The sequence below is a fragment of the Macaca mulatta genome, chromosome 12, assembly GCF_049350105.2.
Source record: "Macaca mulatta isolate MMU2019108-1 chromosome 12, T2T-MMU8v2.0, whole genome shotgun sequence".
In the NCBI taxonomy this organism is placed as follows: domain Eukaryota; kingdom Metazoa; phylum Chordata; class Mammalia; order Primates; family Cercopithecidae; genus Macaca; species Macaca mulatta.
In genome coordinates this window covers 83,773,260-83,796,400 of record NC_133417.1, presented here as the reverse complement: position 1 = coordinate 83,796,400, position 23,141 = coordinate 83,773,260, and the positions used below count along the sequence as shown (strand labels likewise).

The 23,141-nt window shown below is 37.2% G+C and overlaps 1 protein-coding gene, 1 long non-coding RNA gene and 1 other non-coding gene across 13 annotated transcripts in view; 2 read left to right on the top strand and 1 right to left on the bottom strand.

The window, feature by feature from the left end:
* The window catches only part of CCDC141 (coiled-coil domain containing 141), a 247,151-nt gene that overhangs the window by 203,856 nt on the left and 20,154 nt on the right, over nucleotides 1–23,141 (top strand). For 4 of the 11 annotated variants that reach the window (XM_077957278.1, XM_077957275.1, XM_077957277.1 and 1 more), the window contains 2 exons: nucleotides 1,230–2,080; nucleotides 4,524–6,454. In XM_077957278.1, coding sequence (XP_077813404.1) covers nucleotides 1,230–2,080; nucleotides 4,524–4,791 — 1,119 coding nt within the window. In that variant the 3' untranslated portion in view covers nucleotides 4,792–6,454. Of the gene's footprint in view, nucleotides 1–1,229; nucleotides 2,081–4,523; nucleotides 6,455–6,518; nucleotides 6,776–19,273; nucleotides 19,397–21,600; nucleotides 21,711–23,141 lie in introns of those variants that run through there. The other 7 variants (XM_077957276.1, XM_077957274.1, XM_028830891.2 and 4 more) reach the window with 5 other exon arrangements.
* LOC144333425 (uncharacterized) lies at nucleotides 6,590–9,818 on the bottom strand. Its single transcript, XR_013402064.1, has 2 exons — nucleotides 7,585–9,818; nucleotides 6,590–7,487 (listed from the first exon to the last, which is right to left on the bottom strand). It is a non-coding gene; the product is annotated as an uncharacterized LOC144333425 (long non-coding RNA).
* On the top strand, nucleotides 7,517–7,575 carry LOC114671598 (U7 small nuclear RNA). The gene has a single exon (XR_003721632.1). It is a non-coding gene; the product is annotated as a U7 small nuclear RNA (small nuclear RNA).

Genomic DNA, 23,141 nt, shown 5'->3' with positions numbered 1-23,141 from the left:
AAACTAAGGGACTTTAAGAAAATAAAACTAGTCATGAAGAATTGCTTACTCTATATAAGGTACATAGAGGGCTCAAATGCATAGAGCAAGAGAATAGAATGGTAGTTAACAAAGGCTGAGTCAGGGGGAAGATTGAATATGAGCGGGTTAGTGTTTAGTGGATAGAGTTTCAACTGGAAAAATGAAAAAGTTCTGGAGATGGATGGCAGTGATAGTTACACTCAATGTGAATGCACTTAATGCCACTGAACCACACACTTAAACATGGTTGAAGTGGTACATTTTTTGTATATTTCACTACAATTTATTTTAAAAAGGAATTGTTTTCTTGAGAGAGAAGACAGGTTATTCTGGGAGGGTCCGAGGAATCACCTAACAAGGGAGTCTCTGATGGTCAGCATCTGTGAGTTCACAAGGAGTGTAGACAAGCCAGACCTAAGCTGACTTTGCTGGTGTTCAGTATCTGTGTGTTTACAGGAAGTGTAGACAAGCCAGACCTAAGCTGACTTTGCTGGTGTTCAGTATCTGTGTGTTTACAGGAAGTGTAGACAAGCCAGACCTAAGCTGACTTTGCTGTTTCAGGAGACTCCTCAGATCATGGTTTGAAAGATGTTGATCCAGGCCGGGCGCGGTGGCTCAAGCCTGTAATCCCAGCACTTTGGGAGGCCGAGGCGGGTGGATCACGAGGTCAGGAGATCGAGACTATCCTGGCTAACACGGTGAAACCCCGTCTCTACTAAAAATACAAAAAACTAGCCGGGCGTGGTGGCGGGCGCCTGTAGTCTCAGCTACTCTAGAGGCTGAGGCGGGAGAATGGCATGAACCCGGGAGGCGGAGCTTGCAGTGAGCCGAGATCACGCCACTGCACTCCAGCCTGGGAGACACAGCGAGACTCCGTCTCAAAACAAAAAAAAAAAAAAAAAAAAAAAAAGAAAGATGTTGATCCAGTCCAACCCCTTCACTACAGATGGAAACTAGGACTTTCTCTCTTCTGTTCACAAGGTCTATCACATTTTATTCAGAACTTGAGGTCTTTGTAATGAGTCCTTAGTCATGAGAAGTGGGACTGTGCTCAGGATAGACAGACAAATGGTTTTCCTCCAGCCCCCTAAGTTTTCACCCCCTGTAGGTTTTCTCAGGTTGTCTCTCTGAAGTTGAGTTTTACTGTAATTGAAACTGGAAAAAGAAAAATGAATGAATAAGGATGATTTGGCTTTTCTGTTTTCAAGGGGCAGGTACAGGTGGCAGATCTTTTGGCCATCAATGGAACAGGGGAAGATCGGCTCCCACAAGACCTGAAGGTGTCCGCTGACAAGGAGGGTGGCGTCCAGGGCCTGCTCCTGCCTGAAGACATGCTCTCAGGGGAAGAATATGAGTGTGTCTCACCTGATGACATCTCCTTGCCTCCTCTCCCAGGAAGCCCTGAGTCCCCCCTTGCACCATCTGACATGGAGGTGGAAGAGCCTGTCAGCTCCTCCCTCAGCCTTCACATAGGCAGCTATGCGGTGCAGGCTGGGACCAGCAGCCCAGGGAATGCCCGGGAATCTGTTCTTCCACCACCTGTTGCATTTGCGGATGCATGCAATGATAAGAGAGAAACATTTTCAAGTCATTTTGAGAGGCCCTACCTCCAGTTCAAAGCCGAGCCCCCACTAACCTCCAGAGGATTCCTGGAAAAGAGTACTGCCTTACACAGAATCAGTGCTGAACATCCAGAGAGCATGATGAGTGAAGTGCATGAGAGAGCTTTACAGCAGCACCCTCAGGCTCAGGGCGGTTTGCTAGAAACACGGGAGAAAATGCATGCTGATAATAACTTCACTAAAATCCAAGATAGGCTGCATGCTTCCCCTGATGCATTCTCAGGCCTCAGGTTTCAATCAGGCACCAGCAGGGGCTATCAGAGGCAAATGGTTCCTCGAGAAGAGATTAAAAGCACGTCAGCAAAGAGCAGCGTGGTCAGCCTAGCTGACCAGGCACCTAATTTCTCCAGGCTCCTGTCTAATGTAACTGTCATGGAAGGTTCTCCAGTGACTTTGGAAGTTGAAGTAACAGGATTTCCAGAGCCTACACTGACATGGTGGGTAGCCTATAATGACAAGCCATAAATGGAAACAAATTCAGTCACAGAGAAAAATCATTCTGTGAGCACTAACTGAAAGGTTTAGGGCTAGCTGATTAATATTCTATGACACTGCAACTCTGCATGATTCAATCTCACATCAGACCACTCTCATTTTAGAAGCAGCATAGTTAATACCTTTAAGAAAAATAAAAGGTAACCATATAAAGTACTAATAATTTAACAAATTTCCAAAGCACTGTAGGTTGGTTGTGCTTGTTTTTTTCTGTGTTAAACATTCCACATTTCTAAAGATTGTGGGTTGAAATTATTTTCTATTGTCTATTTCTATATAAGCATGGCATCTGCTTGTTTTAACTACCTTTATGCAATTGAAAAATACAAGAATTTGGTTTTTTCCCCTTCTCTCTCATTTACCTCTTTCATCTTTTTCCTCTTTCCAACAGAGTCACACATGTCATCTTTGTAACATTTTGTTTTACTAGGATTTCTTTTTACAAATTTTTTCAATATGAGAGATGGAATAAAAATATTTCTGTCACAGTTGTTCCAGGTGACAGGCAATAAACTCATTTTTGTAAGGTAGTATAATAACTGGGCTGTGAACGATATGATTTCACTCTGGAGACATCATTATTTTTTAGCCTATTTGTTTCAGTAAAAGCAAACTGTAGAATACTGGTTTTGGATTGCCTACTGTTGGTAACAAAAGCAGTTCTTTCTCAATATGTGGGTTACTTTTAAACATTTGGAAAATTCTCATCCTTAAGTAAATTTATTTGAGGACAAAGTTACAAATCTGCGAGACCTAGTTTATACTTATAAACTAAGATTAAGTAAAATAGCATTTATTGATCACAATATTTCAGTAGATATTAAATGATCAGTTTCGATTATTGTGTGTGCCCATTAATGGTACTTGAAATATGAACCAGTTATCTAAGGAACTTATGAGAAAACTCTGGTTTCTCAAATTATTAAAAGAAACTGCACTTGTGCTATGTTAGTGCGGTCACTTTTGCTTTTTGTTTTATTGTCTTTATTATTGCATGTTTTTTTACAAATCAGGAGTGTCATATTTATGAATTTTAAAAATATTTAATTCATTATTAAATCTCAGTTCACTCCAAAGAAAAATGTTGTCAGATGTATTTCTTGTTTTTGTCCACACAGTAAATATTAATAATTTGGTTAGTGTGTATGTGGTTAAAGAACCACTGCTACTTACATGTTGTTGAAGAATATCACAGTGTTGTAAACAAATGTTTTGCCATCAGATTTACAACTGTGCTCAAATAGTAACTGACAAGCTTTCAGGATATCATACATTTTTAGGACACCCAGGAAAAGGCAAAGTTATCACTTAGGCAATGGGAACAGAAGACGATTCAGATTTGTCATCCCCCCTGAGTGGTTGATTGTGGGTATAAATAAATAAACAAGAATCTCAGATATACAAAATAAACTATTTGCTTTATAAAAACATGCAGTTAAGCACTCATGTTCATAGGAAACTTTTAGAAATATGTTATTAGTCATAATCCAGTTGCATAAATACCTTTTATATTTACAAGCCATTTTCTTCTAATGAAATTGCTTTAAAAAAATTAAATGAAGTGATTTCATCAGGAGGTGATGTTAAGTCCAGTCCTCTAAAACAGCACATCTGTATTGTCGTGTGGATATCATGGTATGAATATGATGGAGTAGATGAGTCTCACTCCAATACAATTTCTGAGGAGTCCCAGCTGCTGTTCCAGAGTGGCAAAAAGAATAAAGCTGGACAACATGAGGGTGCCATTTCACACCCTAGATAATTGTTACTATAAGCAAATGGTGGCCTAATGTGACCAGATGGTCTGTTTTGTTTTTGTTTTTAGATGTAGCTGTATATCTGAATTTTCATTTGCAATATTCCAATTTTTAAAGGATTTCAAAAAATTCAGTTTTCCAAAAACATTGTCTGAGCCAGTCGAAGCAATTCTCTCCCCACCAGTTGCCAACTTCAGCTTGAAAGATAAACAGCCCATAATACCAGCTACTCAGGAGGCTGAGGGAGGCAGATTGCTTGAAACCAGGAGTTCAAGACCAGTCTGGGTAACACGTGAGATCCTGTCTCTTAAGAAAAATGAAAAATGAAAAACTTAGCCTGCTCATGGTAGTAGGCGCCTGTAGTCCCAGCTACTTGAGAGCCAGAGGTGGGAGGACTGCTTGAGCCCAGGAGTTTGAGGCTGCAGTGATCTCTGATTCTGCTACTGCACTCTAGCCTACTAAAGAAAAAAAGATAAAGAGCCCCACTGGAATTTGTTGTGGCTACAATGTTCCTACTAATCCTAGAGAATATTGCGTGGTAATAGGCCTATTTGCAACCGTTATTAGAACTTGGAAATAATGTGAATGAACAGCAATCCTGACTTTAAAAACTGCCTCTCTGCTTCAGGTACAAGAAGGGCCAGAAACTGTCTACAGATGGGCACTTACAGGTTTTACACAAGGAGACAAGGCATTCCGTGTTCATTCCGAAGGTATGCAAGGGAGACGAAGGCCTCTATGTGGCTCAGGCCCAAAACCCTAGCGGCACTCTCTCTTCCAATGTCATCCTCCATGTGACGGGTAACTGCAGGCCGCCAATCACAAGAATAAACTGGATAACGCTGTGTGTCGTCTATGTTAGTGTGTCCCTAATGTACTGGCTACTCACACAATAACTGTGGTATTGGCACCAATGGACATCATTCTCATGTACCTAAAGAACAATGCCACTGTTTATCTTCCTGCACCTCCTGCAAAGCATCTCCCACCAAGTGTATCTCCAGTCTCATCACCATACCTGTTTGGCCAATACCACTGCTAGGTGAAATAATCAAATTTTCTTGAGTGTTTAATATAGTTGAAAAGCTTGATAAATTATCTGTAGTGGATAAGAACATATTTTTGTACTCTAGAAAGAGATGTTTTCAACATAATATGCAGCAAAACTATTCTATGCCTACTCCCTCCTAATTTAAGGGTGTGCAGATGAAGGCTGACATTGGCATAGAGATGTGCTAAATTTCAAATACAGTTGTTTATTTATTTTTAATTGTATTTAAAAACATCTCTTTGTAGGGAATATCGGTAGAACTATTGAATTGATGTTGTATTTTTGCATTAGCTGTCCTTTAATTTTGCTTTCCATGTCTTGATCTTTTTACTGAAATGCATTCTGTGTAATTTCAACACAGACGACATTCCTGAGTCTGATGATGACACTGTAAATAATCATTCCTCATGTTGCTCTCACGGATTTGACATTGGAGAATAGACGTGCCATCAACTTTAAATAGAGCTTCCATCTTTTGTCAGCTCTGCATGTCATATAGCAAGATGGAATACGGGTTGCAAGAAAGAACCAGCATTATTCCTGACATTCTATTGATGTGTTTTGAGCAGCAATGTGTACATTGTAACCAGGTGTTTCTGCTTCTAATCTTGATTCTGCTGATGACCATTTTTATACTCTATGGCAAAGTATCTCATTGCCCCAGTTTCCTGTCTGGAAAATGAGTTCATCATCTACCTCTTGGGCAATTGAGAGTTTTCATTTTGTGTCTTTTAAACATCTGGAAAATGGAAAGCACTCTGAGGGCTAAGGATAATGATATTGTTTAATGTAATTTGTCATCAGACTGGCCTCCTGCTCACTATTTCTTTATTTTTTTTTAGATGCTGTTTTTTTAGAATATTAAAGGGGTGCTGTTAATATGTAATTTTCAACGAGTTCTATGGGGGAAAGTGATGTTTTATGAATTAGAACTTAAATTCCTATCTAATTTCTTAAGACTGCATTCTTTTCAAAGACTTGAAATTAAACTCAGGAGGATACATTTTGTTTGTTCCAAGGGGAAACATGTAATAGAATGGTATGAGATGAATTCTATCCTTTTATTATAATAATTGTTACTATAATATTGAAGTATTCTATGCCTTTCTGCAACACTTTATTCAGAAAAGATCATTTTTTGGCCTCCTTTTAAAAATAAGCATGAAGTAGGGAGGCATTTGTTTTTTAGATTTTAAATGTAGTCTTACTATGCTGAGGAAAATCTTCAGTTGAAAGAATAATTCATTACAGATTTTTGATGAAGGGAAGAAATTAATTATGTTGCTGGAAGACTGTCTACAAATAACCAAAATATTTAAATATAATATATTCAAGTTGTTATTAAAAAGTTGCTGAATGTTATCTGAAGATGTGAAATGTGTAGTCAAGTAAAAAGTTGGCATATACTTTCTTGTGCTGCATATCCAATTCAATTAAAAAATTAAATCTCCGTTTCCTTCTAAATTTTGATAGAACCATATTAAAAGCTTGTATATACAACATCCTAAGGAATTTCTCTTAACTACTTTTTTTTTCTTTTTCTTTTTTTTTTTTTTTTTTTTTTTGAGAAAGACTCTTTCTCCGTTGCCCAGTGCAGTGGTGCCATCTTGGCAACCTCCACCTCCGGGTTCAAGCGATTCTTCTGCTTCAGCCTCCCGAGTAGCTAGGATTATAGGCATGCCTACCTAATGTTTGTGTTTGTAGTAGAAACCAGGTTTCATCATGTTGGCCAGGCTGGGCCTCAGCCTCCCAAAGTGCCAGGATTACAGGTATGAGCCACCATACCCGGCCTCTTGTATCCTTTTTGTCCAATTTCAAATAATGTTCGAATCTTGCCTAACTGCTATTGCCTATGTTGAAGCTAAAGAGTAAAAACCTGTTCATGTCCAAAGAAGGCAGGTGAGACCTGGTAACAAACTGTCTCTCTTCCCACTTTCTCTTTCTTATGAATTTGGCAGGATCTCCCTTCCCATTTTGTCAACATGGTTGAATTTGTGTGTTGAGGTTGTTAGGGCATGGGAATTCCTGGTTTGCTTTTTCTATTGCATGCTTGTTCATGTTAACTCTTTGGGGAGCAGAGTGAGATGCATATATATCCATGGTGTATGATGGAAAAAAGCATGCAAAATCCATTTTGAGAGAGAGAGAGAAAGGTGGGTGTGGGGAGCACAAAGATCAGAAAAGAGTACTATGCTGATATTCAAGATATAGTACAGATAGCTTTCTGTGTACCTATCCATCTACCTGTTCCTCTGGGCTATTGATTGACTCCCACAGCAGTAAAGAATAATTATTCAGTTATTCTTCTGGTTATGTTTTAATTTCAAAAACTTAAGTGTGATTTTCCTTTTTGCTGGGATTTCTGTCTTGAGCAAACAATTCTTCTTATGAAAGTATCAATTGCAGTTACTGGTTAAAAACATAAGACCCAGGAAATTTAAGTGTTGTTTCTATTTTAAGGTATATACCTAATTTATAACCATTTACTTCTAGAGAAAATCCTGAATGGTTAGTAATATCAAAAGATTTTCAACAAGAAAACTAAAATGAAAAGAAAGATTAAAAATTATATGTGTTACAGCTCTTCTAGAATTTGTCTAGCAGGTTTTCTGGTGAAAATTAAACTCAAGATTTTCACCAGAAAACTTTTTAAAACTTCCAAACTCTTAAACAAATTGTAAATACTTGATACTTCAAAGAACTGCAAAACAAAATGTTTTTAAGTTTTCATAAGGCAAAATCATTGAGTTTTCCAGCTTTGATTTTCCAATAAAAGGACGTATAAATATTTGGTGGTAGTTTTTCACACTCAATTCCAAGAGAAATTTACCGTAGGAATCTTTACATTTGAATCTCTGAATATTCTATGATATTTAAAATATTTGAACAAGATGCAGACAACTTTTTAGCTATTTTAATCAATAATGGTAACCTCTTTCACTCATAATCAAGACACATACTTAAAATAGATGACTATAAGACTGTCCTAACTGCTTTGCTCAAATTTAAAATTCCTCAAGTAGTTCATAGGCCTTTTACAACCTGGCCTCCCCTCTCCACCCTCTGTTTGATCTCCTCTTATTACCCCCAACCCCTAGCGAAGTGACATTTAACCTCAGGGTTTTCACCTGTCATGCTCTTCTCTCCAGCCCTTTCTTCCTATAACTTTCTTACTATCTTCACCACCCTCTCTTCATGTGACTTAAGTCTTGCTTATGTTCCAGTTCCACTGAGACACAGCTTCCCCTGAAAAGCCTCCTGACCCATCAAGTCCAGAGTAGATGGTCCTGCCATGTGCACTGTCAGCACCTGCACTGCCCAGCCACACCCCTGAATACACACACGGGAATTGCAGGTTTGAGCATCTGTTTCCTCTGGCTAGGTGGTAAGAACCTTATCAGCAGGATCCATGACAGCCCTGTTGTCCTTGTATTGCCAGTACCTGAGACACAGTCACACTCAGTAAACTCGTTTGAATTGAATTGTTGCCAAGGGTAAAAAAAAATAAATAAATAAACCTAGCTTGTTTTTCTCCCCTTTTAGAGAGAGGAGAGGGGAAATGTAAAAAGACAAAGATAATTCTCCCTTCTTATAGACAGGAGTCAATCCAAATCAGGCCCTAACAATGAAGCATGCTTGAAAATTTCTCACCTCATCTGAAAAACTTGTGTGAGAACCCTCCAGACCCTCTGGGCTAGACCCTGATTGAAAATTTCAATTTAAAAATAGATGCTGGCACGAGGGACTAAAATAATAGTGAGGAGGAAAGAGGAAAGGTCCAGGATTGTTGTTCCTGGATCAATATTGTTCCAACATATGAAAGCGTTCCAACATTTTAAAACATATGTACTCAGGCATAAATCATCATCCGGTATGAGGAAGTGGATGCCTCCACTCTCTATGACTAAATCCAAACTGTCAAAACCAGAATTTATGTACTTCTTTAAAACACTACGTAAATGATCAATATTTAATTGTAGCTGGGGCTCAGTAATCTGGGCTGTGAACAGATCTTATTTGAAACCAGTATTTCATACATACTTGTAAATATAAAGAAAGCCAAATCCAAGAACTTAAGAGTATTTGAATTCCAAATGAAGAAAGGAAAGAATATCTTATTTTGTTCTGCTTTATGTTTGTCTTTATTCATGACCATTTCTTACTAAAAATTACCATCTGAAGCTTTTGACACTCCTGTTGCATGCACGGCATTTTAAGTGCAGCCATGAAATAAGTTAGTTGAAACAAAATAAAATACCTCCTAACAGTATGCTCTGATATTGTGTCAATGTAAATGCCAAAGCATGACAGACTTTTCCATTTATAATAAGCGGAATCTTGAGTTGCATTGGAAAGCTAAAAGATTTGCACTGACTTAAATGAAAAAGTGTCCTTTTTAAAGCAAAAACAATTCATTTTGTCTGTGCTCATCACAGGAGATGAGATTTGAATGCTATCAGTTGTGCATGAATTCAACCTCAAAAACAGGAAGCACACAGCTGTGATTCTGGCCTTTTTCCATGAATCTCCACAGCATTGTTCCTTTTGATGGTGAGAGTTTGTATAACATCAGGAACCATCTGAGCATCAGTGCAGGTTGGAGGCATGACACTCCTCAGGGTGAACAAGCCTTTGTGTTGAGAGTTTGAGTGTTTGGCCTGCTCACTCTTCCTTCTGTTCAACAGCAGTTTCATTTGTGTAACCCAGGACAGGGCAAATCGGATTCCTGGGATCCTCCTTTTTTGTACCATAAAATTAACATCCTATCTTCCTTAAAGAGCAAGAGTGCAGAAATAATTGTGTAGACAAGAATGCATGTGTATTCCCAATTCGCACAATAAAAACTGGGTGAAATCAAAATGTATTTTAACCATATGAGTAGATGGAAAAAATAGATCAAATCCAATTTTTCTTTAAACCAGAAAAATAATAGTTACATAACATGACGTTTTCTATCTGTATTCTCATGGCTCCTTGCCATGGCTCTTTTTCCATTTAGAATGCACGTAAACATCAATACTTGTGAAATAGCAGCTCCAGAACTAGGTAATAAAATGAAATCATCTTTTTCCTTTGTCATTCAACAACTGTTCTTTTTACAAGAACTTTATTGATTCAAGTATCTACAAAATGATATTTTTATCTTACGTATGCATTTTAAAAAATCATGTGATAAAATCTTTTGAGCATAAAAAATCAGTGAAATATAAAAGGACATACTTTATCCATGGCAAATTGTCTCCAGCACATATTATGCTAATGATGGCAGACAGCCACCTCTCTTTGTAATAATTATTATGCACACCCACACACAAACAAGCTGTTGGAAAACAGAGTCAGCTGGAAATGCAGACAAGGTAGGAAACCACTTACTTGGCAGAGTCAGAAAGGCGAATATGCCCATTTGCTCCAGAGCCGCTCCTCTAGCAGCTGCTGCCATGCCAACCCTGCAGGGCCAGCCTTTGATTCAAGTGAATGCAGCTCCAGAAGGTGCCTTTTAAAATGCATTTTTATTCGTTTCTATTACTCTTACAAGAGTAATAGCATTTCTTATCACATTCTGGTCTGGACTAGTAGATTAAATAAGAATGCTTCCCCACTTAAAGAACATAATTTCTGGTGAGAAAATGGGGTCTATGGAAAGATGAAAGATTTGCAGGCTGTGTTCCACTTAGGGGTGGTGACTGGGGATATGTAAAACTAGAAGGGATAAACTGGCTACACAACACGGTGAGGATGCTCAGTGTCAGCTTTGGCTTTCAGCTTCCCTGACTGTGTGAATTTCCTATGGATTCTGGAAATGTTTTTAGGGAACTCCCCGAGAAAAAGTTAGAGACCCCAATAAAATGTTTCTACATGACAATTTTTGTTACCCAGTAAGAGGACTCTACTGGGTTTAGTAGTGTCAAGGTGGACCCTACATCCAGTTCCTGGTGTCTTTATAAGGAGGCCATGGCAGACACAGAGACACAGAGGAGACACACAGGGAGGAGGCAGTACATGACACATGACAACAGAGGCAGAGATTGGAGTAATGCAGCTGCTATCAGCCAAGGTGCACCAGAGATTGCAATCACTGGAAGCTAAAGGAAGTGAGGAAAGATTCTTCCCTAAAGCCCTTGGAGGGAGAATGGTTGCTTTACTTTAGAGTTTGGACTTTTGGATTTCTAGCCTTCTGAACTATGAAATAATACATTTCTGTTGTTTCAAGCCACTCTGTTTGTGGTACTTTGTTATGGCAGCCCTAGGAAGCTAATACAATGACCATGTTTTAGAAGAACCAATACAAGTCTCTGGTAATAAAATTCCTAGAGACCGTTACTGGACACCAGTCAGCCTTTCAAACCAGCACTCCTGTGGTGTGCTGGAATACCTCTGCTTCCTTCTTGATTTGAAGGGATCACCTTGGTACATTTCAGTCAATCAGTAACTTTTCATCTTCTATGTGAACATCACCCCCTAAGTGCACTATGGTACAAAGAGTTCTAAAGGAAGCTGAAACTATTCACAACAGGGGTCGAGGAAGGCAGAAAGAAAGTTGTGTTTAGACATATAATGAAAGTAAGACTATATACAATAAAAGGAAGGAAAAGAGAGATTAAAAAATGGGATTACTAACAGTCAAAAATTAAGAAATACTGACCTAAACAACACTATCAATCTACTTCATCTAATTGACACATAGAATATGCCATCCAACAAAGGCAAAATACACATTCTTCTCATGCTCACATGGAGCATTTTCTAAGATAGACCACATTCTTGGCCATACATCATACATTAAAAATTTAAAAGAATAATAATTATACAAAAGCAGGTTTACAGACTGCAATGGAATGAAACAAGAAATTAATAACAAAGCTCAAAAATCCAGAAATATTTGTAGATTAAACAGCACACTTCTTTTTTTTTTTTTTTTTTTACACTTTAAGTTCTAGGGTACATATGCACAACGTGCAGGTTTGTTACATACGTATACAGGTGCCATGTTGGTGTGCTGCACCCATTAACTCGTCATTTACATTAGGTATATCTCCTAATACTATCCCTCCCCCCTCCGCCCTCCCCACAATAGGCCCCAGTGTGTGATGTTCCCCTTCCGGTGTCCAAGTGATCTCATTGTTCAATTCCCACCTATGAGTGAGAACACGCAGTGTTTGGTTTTCTGTTCTTGCAATAGTTTACAGAGAATGATGGTTTCCAGCTGCATCCATGTCCCTACAAAGGACATGAACTCATCCGTTTTTATGGCTGCGTAGTATTCCATGGTGTATATGTGCCACATTTTCTTAATCCAGTCTGTCACTGATGGACATTTAGGTTGATTCCAAGTCTTTGCTATTGTGAATAGTGCCACAATAATCATACGTGTGCATGTGTCTTTATAGCAGCATGATTTATCATCCTTTGGGTATATCCCCAATAATGGGATGGCTGGGTCAAATGGTATTTCTAGTTCTATATCCTTGAGGAATCACCACACTGTTTTCCACAATGGTTGAACTAGTTTACAGTCCCGCCAACAGTGTAAAAGTGTTCCTATTTCTCCACATCCTCTCCAGCACCTGTTGTTTCCTGATTTTTTAATGATTGCCATTCTAACTGGTGTGAGATGGTATGTCATTTTGGTTTTGATTTGCATTTCTCTGATGGCGAGTGATGATGAGCATTTTTTCATGTGTCTGTTGGCTGTATGAATGTCTTCTTTTGAGAAGTGTCTGTTCATATCCTTTGCCCACTTTTTGATGGGGTTGTTTTTTTCTTGTAAATTTGTTTGAGTTCTTTGTAGGTTCTGGATATTAGCCCTTTGTCAGATGAGTAGTTTACAAAAATTTTCTCCCATACTGTAGGTTGCCTGTTCACTCTGATAGTAGTTTCTTTTGCTGTGCAGAAGCTCTTTAGCTTCATTAGATCCCAATTGTCAATTTCGGCTTTTGTTGCCGTTGCTTTTGGTGTTTAGACATGAGGTCCTTGCCCATGCCTATGTCCTGAATGGTATTACCTAGGTTTTCTTCTAGGGTTTTTATGGTTTCAGGTCTAACATTTAAGTCTCAACCCATCTTGAATTAATTTTCATGTAAGGAGTAAGGAAGGGATCCAGTTTCAACTTTCTACTTATGGCCAGCCAATTTTCCCAGCACCTTTTATTAAATAGGGAATCCTTTCCCCATTTCTTGTTTTTGTGAGGTTTGTCAAAGATCAGATGGCTGTAGATGTGTGGTATTATTTCTGAGGGCTCTGTTCTGTTCCATTGGTCTATATGTCTGTTTTGGAACCAGTACCATGCTGTTTTTGGTTACTGTAGCCTTGTAGTATAGTTAGAACTGATAGAGATGAAAAACATGACACAAGAACTACGTGACAAATGCACAAGCTTCAGTAACCAACTCAAACAACTGGAAGAAGGAGTATCAGTGATTGAAGATCAAATGAATGAATGAAGCGAGAAGAGAAGTTTAGAGAAAAAAGAGTTAAAAGAAATGAACAAAGCCTGCAAGAAATATGGAATTATGTGAAAAGCCCAAATCTATGTCTGATTGGTTTGCCTGAAAGTGACGGGGAAAATGGAACCAAATTGGAAACACACTGCAGGATATCATCCAGGAGAACCTCCCCAACTCTCCCCAAGGCAGGCCAACATTCAAATTCAGGAAATACAGAGAATGCCACAAAGATACTACTCGAGAAGAGCAACTCCAAGAAACATAATTGTCAGATTCACCAAAGTTGAAATGAAGGAAAAAATGTTAAGGGCAGCCAGAGAGAAAGGTCGGGTTACCCACAAAGGGAAGCCCATCAGACTAACAGCGGATCTCTCAGCAGAAACTCTACAAGCCAGAAGAGAGTAGGAGCCATTATTCAATATTCTTAAAGAAAAGAATTTTCAACCCAGAATTTCGTATCCAGCCAAACTAAGTTTCATAAGTGAAGGAGAAATAAAATCCTTTACACATAAGCAAATGCTTAAAGATTTTGTCACCACCAGGCCTGCCCAACAAGAGATCCTGAAGGAAGCATTAAACATGGAAAGGAACAACTGGTACCAGCCATTGCAAAAACATGTCAAAATGTAAAGTCCATCAATGCTAGGAAGAAACGGCATCAACTAATGAGCAAAATAACCAGCTAATATCATAATGACAGGATCAAGTTCACACATAACAATATTAACCTTAAATGTAAATGGACTAAATGGTCCAATTAAAAGACACAGACTGGCAAATTGGATAAAGAGTCAAGACCCATCAGTTTGCTGTATTCAGGAGATGCATCTCACATGCAGAGACACACATAGGCTCAAAATAAAGGGATGCAGGAAGATCTACCAAGCAAATGGAAAACAAAAAAAAAGCAGGGGTTGCAATCCTAGTCTCTGATAAAACAGACTTGAAACCATCAAAGATCAAAAGAGACAAAGAAGGCCATTACATTGTGGTAAAGGGATCAATTCATCAGGAAGAGCTAACTATCCTAAATATATATGCATCCAATACAGGAACACTCAGATTCATAAAGCAAGTCCTTAGAGATTTACAAAGAGACTTAGACTCCCATACAATAATAATGGGAGATTTTAACACCTCATTGTCAACATTAGATAGAACAACGAGACAGAAAGTTAACAAGGATATCCAGGAATTGAACTCAACTCTACCAAGTGGATCTAATAGACATCTACAGAACTCTCCACCCCAAATCAACAGAATATACATTCTTCTCAGCACCACATCATGCTTATTCCAAAATTGACCACATAGTTGGAAGTAAAGCACACCTCAACAAGTGTAAAAGAACAGAAATTATAACAAACTGTCTCTCAGACCACAGTGCAATCAAACTAGAACTCAGGACTAAGAAACTCAATCAAAACCGCTCAACTACATGGAAACTGAACAACCTGCTCCTGAATGACTACTGGGTACATAATGAAATGAAGGCAGAAATAAAGATGTTCTTTGAAACCAATGAGAACAAAGATACAACATACCAGAATCTCTGGGACACATTTAAAGCAGTGTGTACAGGGAAATTTATAGCACTAAAAGCCCACAAGAGAAAGCAGGAAAGATCTAAAATTGACACCCTAACATCACAATTAAAAGAACTAGAGAAGCAAGAGCAAACACATTCAAAAGCTAGCAGAAGGCAAGAAATAACTAAGATCAGAGCAGAACTGAAGAAGATAGAAACACAAAAACCCTCCAAAAATCAATGAATCCAGGAGCTGGTTTTCTGAAAAGGTCAACAAAATTGATAGACCACTAGCAAGACTAAGAAAGAAGAAAAGAGAGAAGAATCAAATCGACGCAATAAAAAATGATAAAAGGGATATCACCACCGACCCCACAGAAATACAAACTACCATCAAAGAATACTGTAAACACCTCTATGCAAATAAACTAGAAAACCTAGAAGAAATGGATAATTTCCTGGACACTTACACTCTCCCAAGACTAAACCAGGAGGAAGTTGAATCCCTGAATAAACCAATAGTAGGCTCTGAAATTGAGGCAATAATTAATAGCCTACTAACCAAAAAAAGTCCAGGACCAGATGGATTCACAGTCGAATTCTACCAGAGGTACAAGGAGGAGTTGGTACCATTCCTTCTGAAACTATTCCAATCAATAGAAAAAGAGGGAATCCTCCCTAACTCATTTTATGAGGCCAACATCATCCTGATACCAAAGCCTGGCAGAGACACAACAAATAAAGAGAATTTTAGACCAATATCCCTGATGAACATCGATGCAAAAATCCTCAACAAAATACTGGCAAACCTAATCCAGCAGCACATCAAAAAGTTTATCCACCATGATGAAGTGGGCTTCATCCCTGGGATGCAAGGCTGGTTCAACATATGCAAATCAATAAGCGTAATCCAGCATATAAACAGAACCAAAGACAAAAACCACATGATTATCTCAATAGATGCAGAAAAGGCGTTTGACAAAATTCAACAGCCCTTCATGCTAAAAACTCTCAATAAAGTCAGTATTGATGGAACATATCTCAAAATAATAAGAGCTATTTATGACAAACCCACAGCCAATATCATACTGAATGGGCAAAAACTGGAAGCATTCCCTTTGAAAACTGGCACAAGACAGGGATGCCCTCTCTCACCACTCCTATTCAACATAGTGTTGGAAGTTCTGGCTAGGGCAATCAGGCAAGAGAAAGAAATCAAGGGTATTCAGTTACGAAAAGAAGAAGTCAACTTGTCCCTGTTTGCAGATGACATGATTGTATATTTAGAAAACCCTATCGTCTCAGCCCAAAATTTCCTTAAACTGATAAGCAACTTCAGCAAAGTCTCAGGATACAAAATCAATGTGCAAAAATCACAAGCATTCTTATACACCAATGACAGACAAACAGAGAGCCAAATCATGAGTGAACTCCCATTCACAATAGCTTCAAAAAGAATAAAATACCTAGGAATCCAACTGACAAGGGATGTGAAGGACCTCTTCAAGGAGAACTACAAACCACTGCTCAGTGAAGTAAAAGAGGACACAAACAAATGGAAGAACATACTATGCTCATGGATAGGAAGAAGCAATATTGTGGAAATGGTCATACTGCCCAAGGTAATTTATAGATTCAATGCCATCCCCATTAAGCTACCAATGACTTTCTTCACAGAATTGGAAAAATCTGCTTTAAAGTTCATACAGACCCAAAAAAGAGCCCGCATTGCCAAGACAATCCTAAGCCAAAAGAACAAAGCTGAAGGCATCACGCTACCTGACTTCAAACTATACTAAACAGCACACCTCTAAATAACATGTAGATCAAAAACAGATCTCAATAAGGATTTTAGATGTTTTGAAAAATACGAAATTACAAATAAAACATCAAAATATGTGGGATGTAGAAAAATAGTGTGTAGAGGAAAATGTTTAGCATTAAACGCATATATTAGAAAGAAAAAAGTCTAAAATCAACCTGAGCTGTCATCTTAGGAAACTAGAGAAAGAAAAGTGATTTAAGCCTAAAGCAAGCAGAATAAAAGAAAGCTTAAAAATGAGAGTGTAAATCAATGACATTGAAAACAGGAAAATAATAGAGAAAATCAATGAAAACAAAAGTTGTTCTCTGAGCAGATCAATAAAATTGATATACTTTTAGCCAGGATAACCAAGAAAAGAGAGAAGACAAAAATTACCAATATTAGAAATGAAAGAAGGGTCACCACTACTGATCTATGCACATTAAAAGAATAACAAGGGGTACTATGAACAACTCTAAGCCCACAAATTTGATAACTGAAATGAAATAGATCAATTCCTTGAAAGACAGCCTGCCAAAACTCACACAAGCAGAAATAGAAAACCTGAAAAGCCCTTTATCTGTTAGATATACTGAACCAATAATTAACAACTTTCCAAAAAAGAAAACACAAGGCCTAGATGATTTAACTGATAAATTTACCAAACATTTAAAGGGGAAAAAATAGCCATTCTCCACCATCTCTTCCAGAAAATAGAAGCAGAGAGAACTCTTTTTAAACTTGTTCTCTTGGGTCAGAATTACTCTAATAGTAAAACCAGGTAAAGGTATTACAAGAAATGAAAACTAAAAGCCGATATCTCCCATGAATATAATTACAAAAATCCTCAACACAACACTAATAAGTCAAATCTAACAATGGATAAAAAGAATGCCACACAAGACATGGGATTTGTTCTAGGTATATATAGCTCTTTCAGAATTCAAAAATCAATCAGTGAATCCACCACATCCACAGGCAAAAGAAGAAAAATAAGATAATTATATCAATTGATGCAGAAATAACATTTGACAAAAATCTAATATGTGTTCATGATAATTTTTAAAAACTGTCAGAAAACTAGTAGCAGAGGAAACTTCCTCAACTTGATAAAGAACATCTATAAAAACCTGTAACTAACATCATACTTAAGGACATCCTCTCTTACCACTCTTATTCAATGTTGACTGGAAACACTAGTGAGTGGACAGGAAAACATAAAAGTTATTAAGATTTTAAAAGAAATAAAACTAATTTGATTTATAGACATCATGACTTTCTACCTAGAAAATCCCAAAGAATCTACAAAAAACTCTTGAAACTAATCAGAGTACACAAAATCACCAAAGCAGAAGGTCTGCAACAACTGCTCTCGAGAAAAAGCTAGGGAGCTGTCAGTGTAGTGATCAGGCATCTCCAGAGACCAAGGCAAAGGCAGGCTGTAAGAAATTGCCGCTTTTCCGTACGTTGGTTGCAGACATTATGGAAACCTGAAATCTAGTTGCGACATGTCACGCTTGCTTTTTCTTGTACCTTCCTCTGATATTTTGGTGGGGGTGGGGGCAGATTTGAGAGAGGTAAATTACTTGAAGAAGATGATGCTCACCAGAATGAGGGAATGCTTGATGTGGAACATAAATCAAATTTGATCATTAACTGCCATTGTCATTATCAACAGATCAAGGGAGAAAAAATAGAAATTGTGATTACAGGATTGCTGAGCTGGGCTTTCTCCAATAATAACTTGACCAAAATAAAATAAAAGAAGTCCTTTTGGCCTCTGACATCACATCCTGGAGTAGATGATTTACCAGTTGGTCATCTGCTGTGCTGCAAGAATGAATGTAGCTACCGTGGATATGTACTTTCCTATCAGCAAGGATAGGCCCCGGCTGCTAGTATTATTTCTAAGATTTCTTCTTAGAAACCTAAGCTAAAATATGCGAACCTCTGTATTATACCTTAAAAAGCAGTATTTCATAAAGTCATATTTTAGTTTGTTAATTCATTAAATGATAGAATACAAATGGCTATTTTGGCACTTATAGTTAACTAGAAACTTTTCAATGAAACTAATTGTTTTATATTATCTAAATGTTAAATATAATTATTTTCTTCATTTCCTTTAAACATTTTCTTGAGGGTAATTTTTGGTCTTATATGTCAATATTCTAAATTATTATGGCATTGTACTTTGTCACTTAAAAGAAAACGAACTGATGCACCACAAAAGCCAAGTATTAAACTTGTATTTTATCAAAGGCCTTGTAAATATAGTAGTGTAAGCAGTAGAGCACTGTAAAGACCCCATCTGGGACTTATAAATGGATATACAAAGTACCTATTATAGGTTTTGTTCAAATCTATGGCAATACATTGTATAATTGCACCAATACTGATTTACTTTGAGAACCCAAAATGGATTATGAACATCATGAAAGATGGCCCAGGTTTAACAGGATGTTCCTGGACAAGTCAGGAGCACAGTCTAAGGTACAGGGGCTGGTCCTCAGTTGCAGCGGACTTTTTTTTTTTTTTTTCTTTTTTTTAGACAAAGTCTCGCTCTTGTCGCCCAGGCTGGAGTGCAGTGGCGTGATCTCGGCTCACTGCAACCTCTGCCTCCCGGGTTCAAGCAATTCTCCTGCCTCAGCCTCCTGAGTAGCTGGCATTACAGGTGCATGCCACCATGCTGGCTAATTTTTGTACTTTTAATAGAGACGGGGTTTCTCCATGTTGGCCAGACTAGTCCCAAACTCTTGACCTCAGGTGATCCACCTGCCTCAGCCTCCCAAAATGCTGGCATGAGCCCCTGTGCCCGGCCACAGCTGACTTTTCCTTGGCACATGAGTCTCATTCCTCTGTGCTCTGACTCTAATCCATTCTAGGCAAAAATTAAATCAGTGAAAGGAATGATACCATCTCATAGAGAATCTCAGAATTAGAAAAGCCTGTACCATTTCTTTAAATGTAAGAGATTCTTGGTTGGCTGAATCAAAATTATATAGCAGAGTGTGTTATATGCCATAAGGATCACTGTGAATGAATAAAAACTATTTCAAGAGTTTTGAATCTTTGCTATACGTGTGTGTGTGTGCATGAGTTCTTACTTTTATGAATTCAGTAATACATAAAATGCCCAGGTGATATGTGATGTGATTAGGTTAGAAAAACACCTCATGCTAATGGCCCCAGTGCCATTAGCAACTTATGGCCTAGATTTGATGAAGAAATACGCTTCTCTCATTTTAACAGTGGTATCATACAGAGAGTTATTTATATGCATGCTCTGGATAAAAAGCTCAGCACAACTCCAGTTTTAAAATAGATAATTAAAAATCTGTATATTTCAAACAAGATTTCCAGATAGCTGTTAGAGGGTGGGAGATACTGTTAAGATATGTGTACACATATATCAACCTCAAATGTAAATTCATTTAAATTCTTCATTGATAGCAAACCAAAAAGAATTATTTCTAAACAGAACTTAGAAGTTACTTTAATTTTAGTGTAATAACAACATCATAAATCTTAGCTGAGAAGCAGCTGTTGGTTTTTTTCAATCCATTAGTTATGGTATTTCAAGCTTCCATAAAAGTACTGAATCTAGATCTTTAAAGATGAATTTTTCTAGCTCATACCTTTAGGTTACTAAAGCAGACATGATTACTGCAGGAACAAATGTTTTGTGTGTTTATTTCTTTTTTATTGCTAATGGTTTATATGCTAATAATAAAATGTATATTATGTCTACTAAATACCTGGAAACAACAGAATTTACTTGCCTGTTTCTTAGCTTTACTGGGAATTCCTTAAAGTATAATTTGACATTAAGTTCCTGTAAAGGTAATAAATTTAATCTGAATATCTCATTCAAACTTTTGCAGATAGGGGATGCTTATTCTTGTATAAATATTGACTCAAAATGCTCTTAATAAATGCCGTTTCTCCAATTCAAGAGAAAAAATGATGATGGGGGTTAATATTTAACCACCATTAACATACACCTATTAAACATTCCATTGCAGAATAGTGGTTTGTTTTATGGAAGGACAGTAATCAAAGCAAGGTAAGACAGTTTTCTATAGTCAAATGTACTGGCTTCTCATTGTGCTATATTCCTTTTCATGTGTGGACACATGGAGAAATATTTCTTTTTCCACCAATCTGAAACTTTGCAGGTTGGCTCAAACAGACTCCATATACAGTGCAAAGATTACATGGTTATATTTATAACACCAACAGACATATTTGAAATCAGAGTATAACTGATATTTAAATTATATGACATTGGCTGTGTATGTTACTGAAAATAAATTACAACCAATCTTCATTTTTGTTTTAAATTTCTAATGATGGATATGCCTTTATATGTCTAATATAAACATTTCCATTTAGAGATAACATAGATGAGATAAATGGCTCTCTATTGATGTTGCCCTGAGAAACCTAGGGCCATCTGAATCCTTTTTAATTGGGTAAATGTAGGCTTTTTGTTGAGGTTATCATGTACCTTTATGCAAGTAAATCGAAGTCCTAAATATTGCTTATTAAAATAGTGGAACACTGAATATCATGCTTTTGAGCCCGGTCTCAATCTTGTATTCTTAGAGAAGAGAGCACTTGTTTTAAAGAATTGAAGTATTCTGTATTACTCCTCTTAAAATGTTACTATTTGGAAGAGCTAAAGACCTAAATTCTAATCCTAGCTTTGCTGCAGAAAAACTCTGAGGATTTAGGCAACTAAAATCTTTGACCCTCATGTTCCTTGCCTGTGAATTATGGTGCAAAATAGACCACTTCTAAATGTGCGTCTAGCCCTCACTGATCTCTAAGGGGTATTAAATACACAATGTGTTCTTGATTTTCTCATTGGAACAGGTGGATGATACTGCCAAGCACTTGGTGTTTGGGGCCAAATGATCAAGAGACCAGTCAAGGTTTAGAACAAAATTTTAAGGAAATTTCCTGGGAAGCAGAAGACAGATAAGGTAATAATTTTGTTTGCTCAGAATAGTGTACTTTTTTGGCAGTCATAAAAAATTCTATTTATTCAATAAAGAAAAAATATAAATATATATATATGATTGTAGGACTTCAAATATGGTTCACTAAAAACTTGGTGTACCAAACACAATCAGGCTCTTATTCACCCCCAAAAGTCCCAGCCTTGAAGCCCTTTCATGCAGTTGTGGCTTTGTTGAGTGATGAAATAACTGGGAATATAGCACATAGTAGTTGATAAAAAATTTATCCCTATGTTAGAAAAAAGAAAGTCAGCATAGATATTGTCATTCTCTAGAGAAATGCAACCCTAGTTTAATATTCGTTTTGTGTCCAATGAGTATTATAAAAATGCATAGTGGTATAATAGAACATAGAAAATAATATACCTAATGTAAATGACGAGTTAATGGGTGCAGCACACCAATATGGCACACGTATACATATGTAACAAACCTGCACGTTGTGCACATGTACCTTAGAACTTAAAGTATAATTAAAGAAAAAGAACATAGAAAATGAAAAGTCACTTTGACATGTTTAACATGTGGAACCTTGAGGAACTTTGTAGATAGATACCCTTATAAGACTGTAGCACTCTAAACAGGGCTATCAAAATGTCCACCCACATGATACTTGCTTTAATGAAAAGCTCAGTACCAGTTTCAGACAATTTAAAAATCTTAGCCTTTATTATATTGAAATTAAGTCAAATTATTTTTCCATTATGATCCCTTTTGAAATAAGCTTTCACACATTTCTAATGCTTTCTTCAGAACAGCTCATATAAATTAATTTTTTTAAAAAAAATTCTTTCATTTCAATTTAATCTATTAATACTTTAGATCTCATTCTCAGGTAAAAATTACTTTATTGCATGTAAAGTAATTGCAAATAGCATATAGTTCACAATTTTTTTCCAAATTAAGCTTGAGCCTGTATAAAAATATTTTTAAATGCCCAACAATATTCAGATATTATTTGCCATGTTTCTGTTTTCATAGGAAGAGATAATATGTTTCATAAAACTACATATCTAAAAGGATAATCTGATTTGTAAAATTATAAATTTTAGTTTTCAGCCAAAACCACCCTGAACGTGAACTTATCAGAATCTTGTCTGAGTAACTGCAACCCCTCCGCCAACCTTAAAAAACACACCACAGCCCCACTCTCCACCAGTGTGGCCAAACCAAGGGAAACAAGAAGCAGGAACATAGCTACACAGGTCAGAGCCAAATACGAAGAGTAAAAATAGTACTTTGAGCTTTCAGAACCACAAATTTTCAAAGTGAGCCAGAGGGCAGAGCAGCAGCTACATTTTCAAACAGAAGTAACTACATCTTTCTAATCAACTGCCATGTTATGGAACATAAACTGCAGGAAATGATGTCTTAATGTCCTTTTCTGTATCAGAT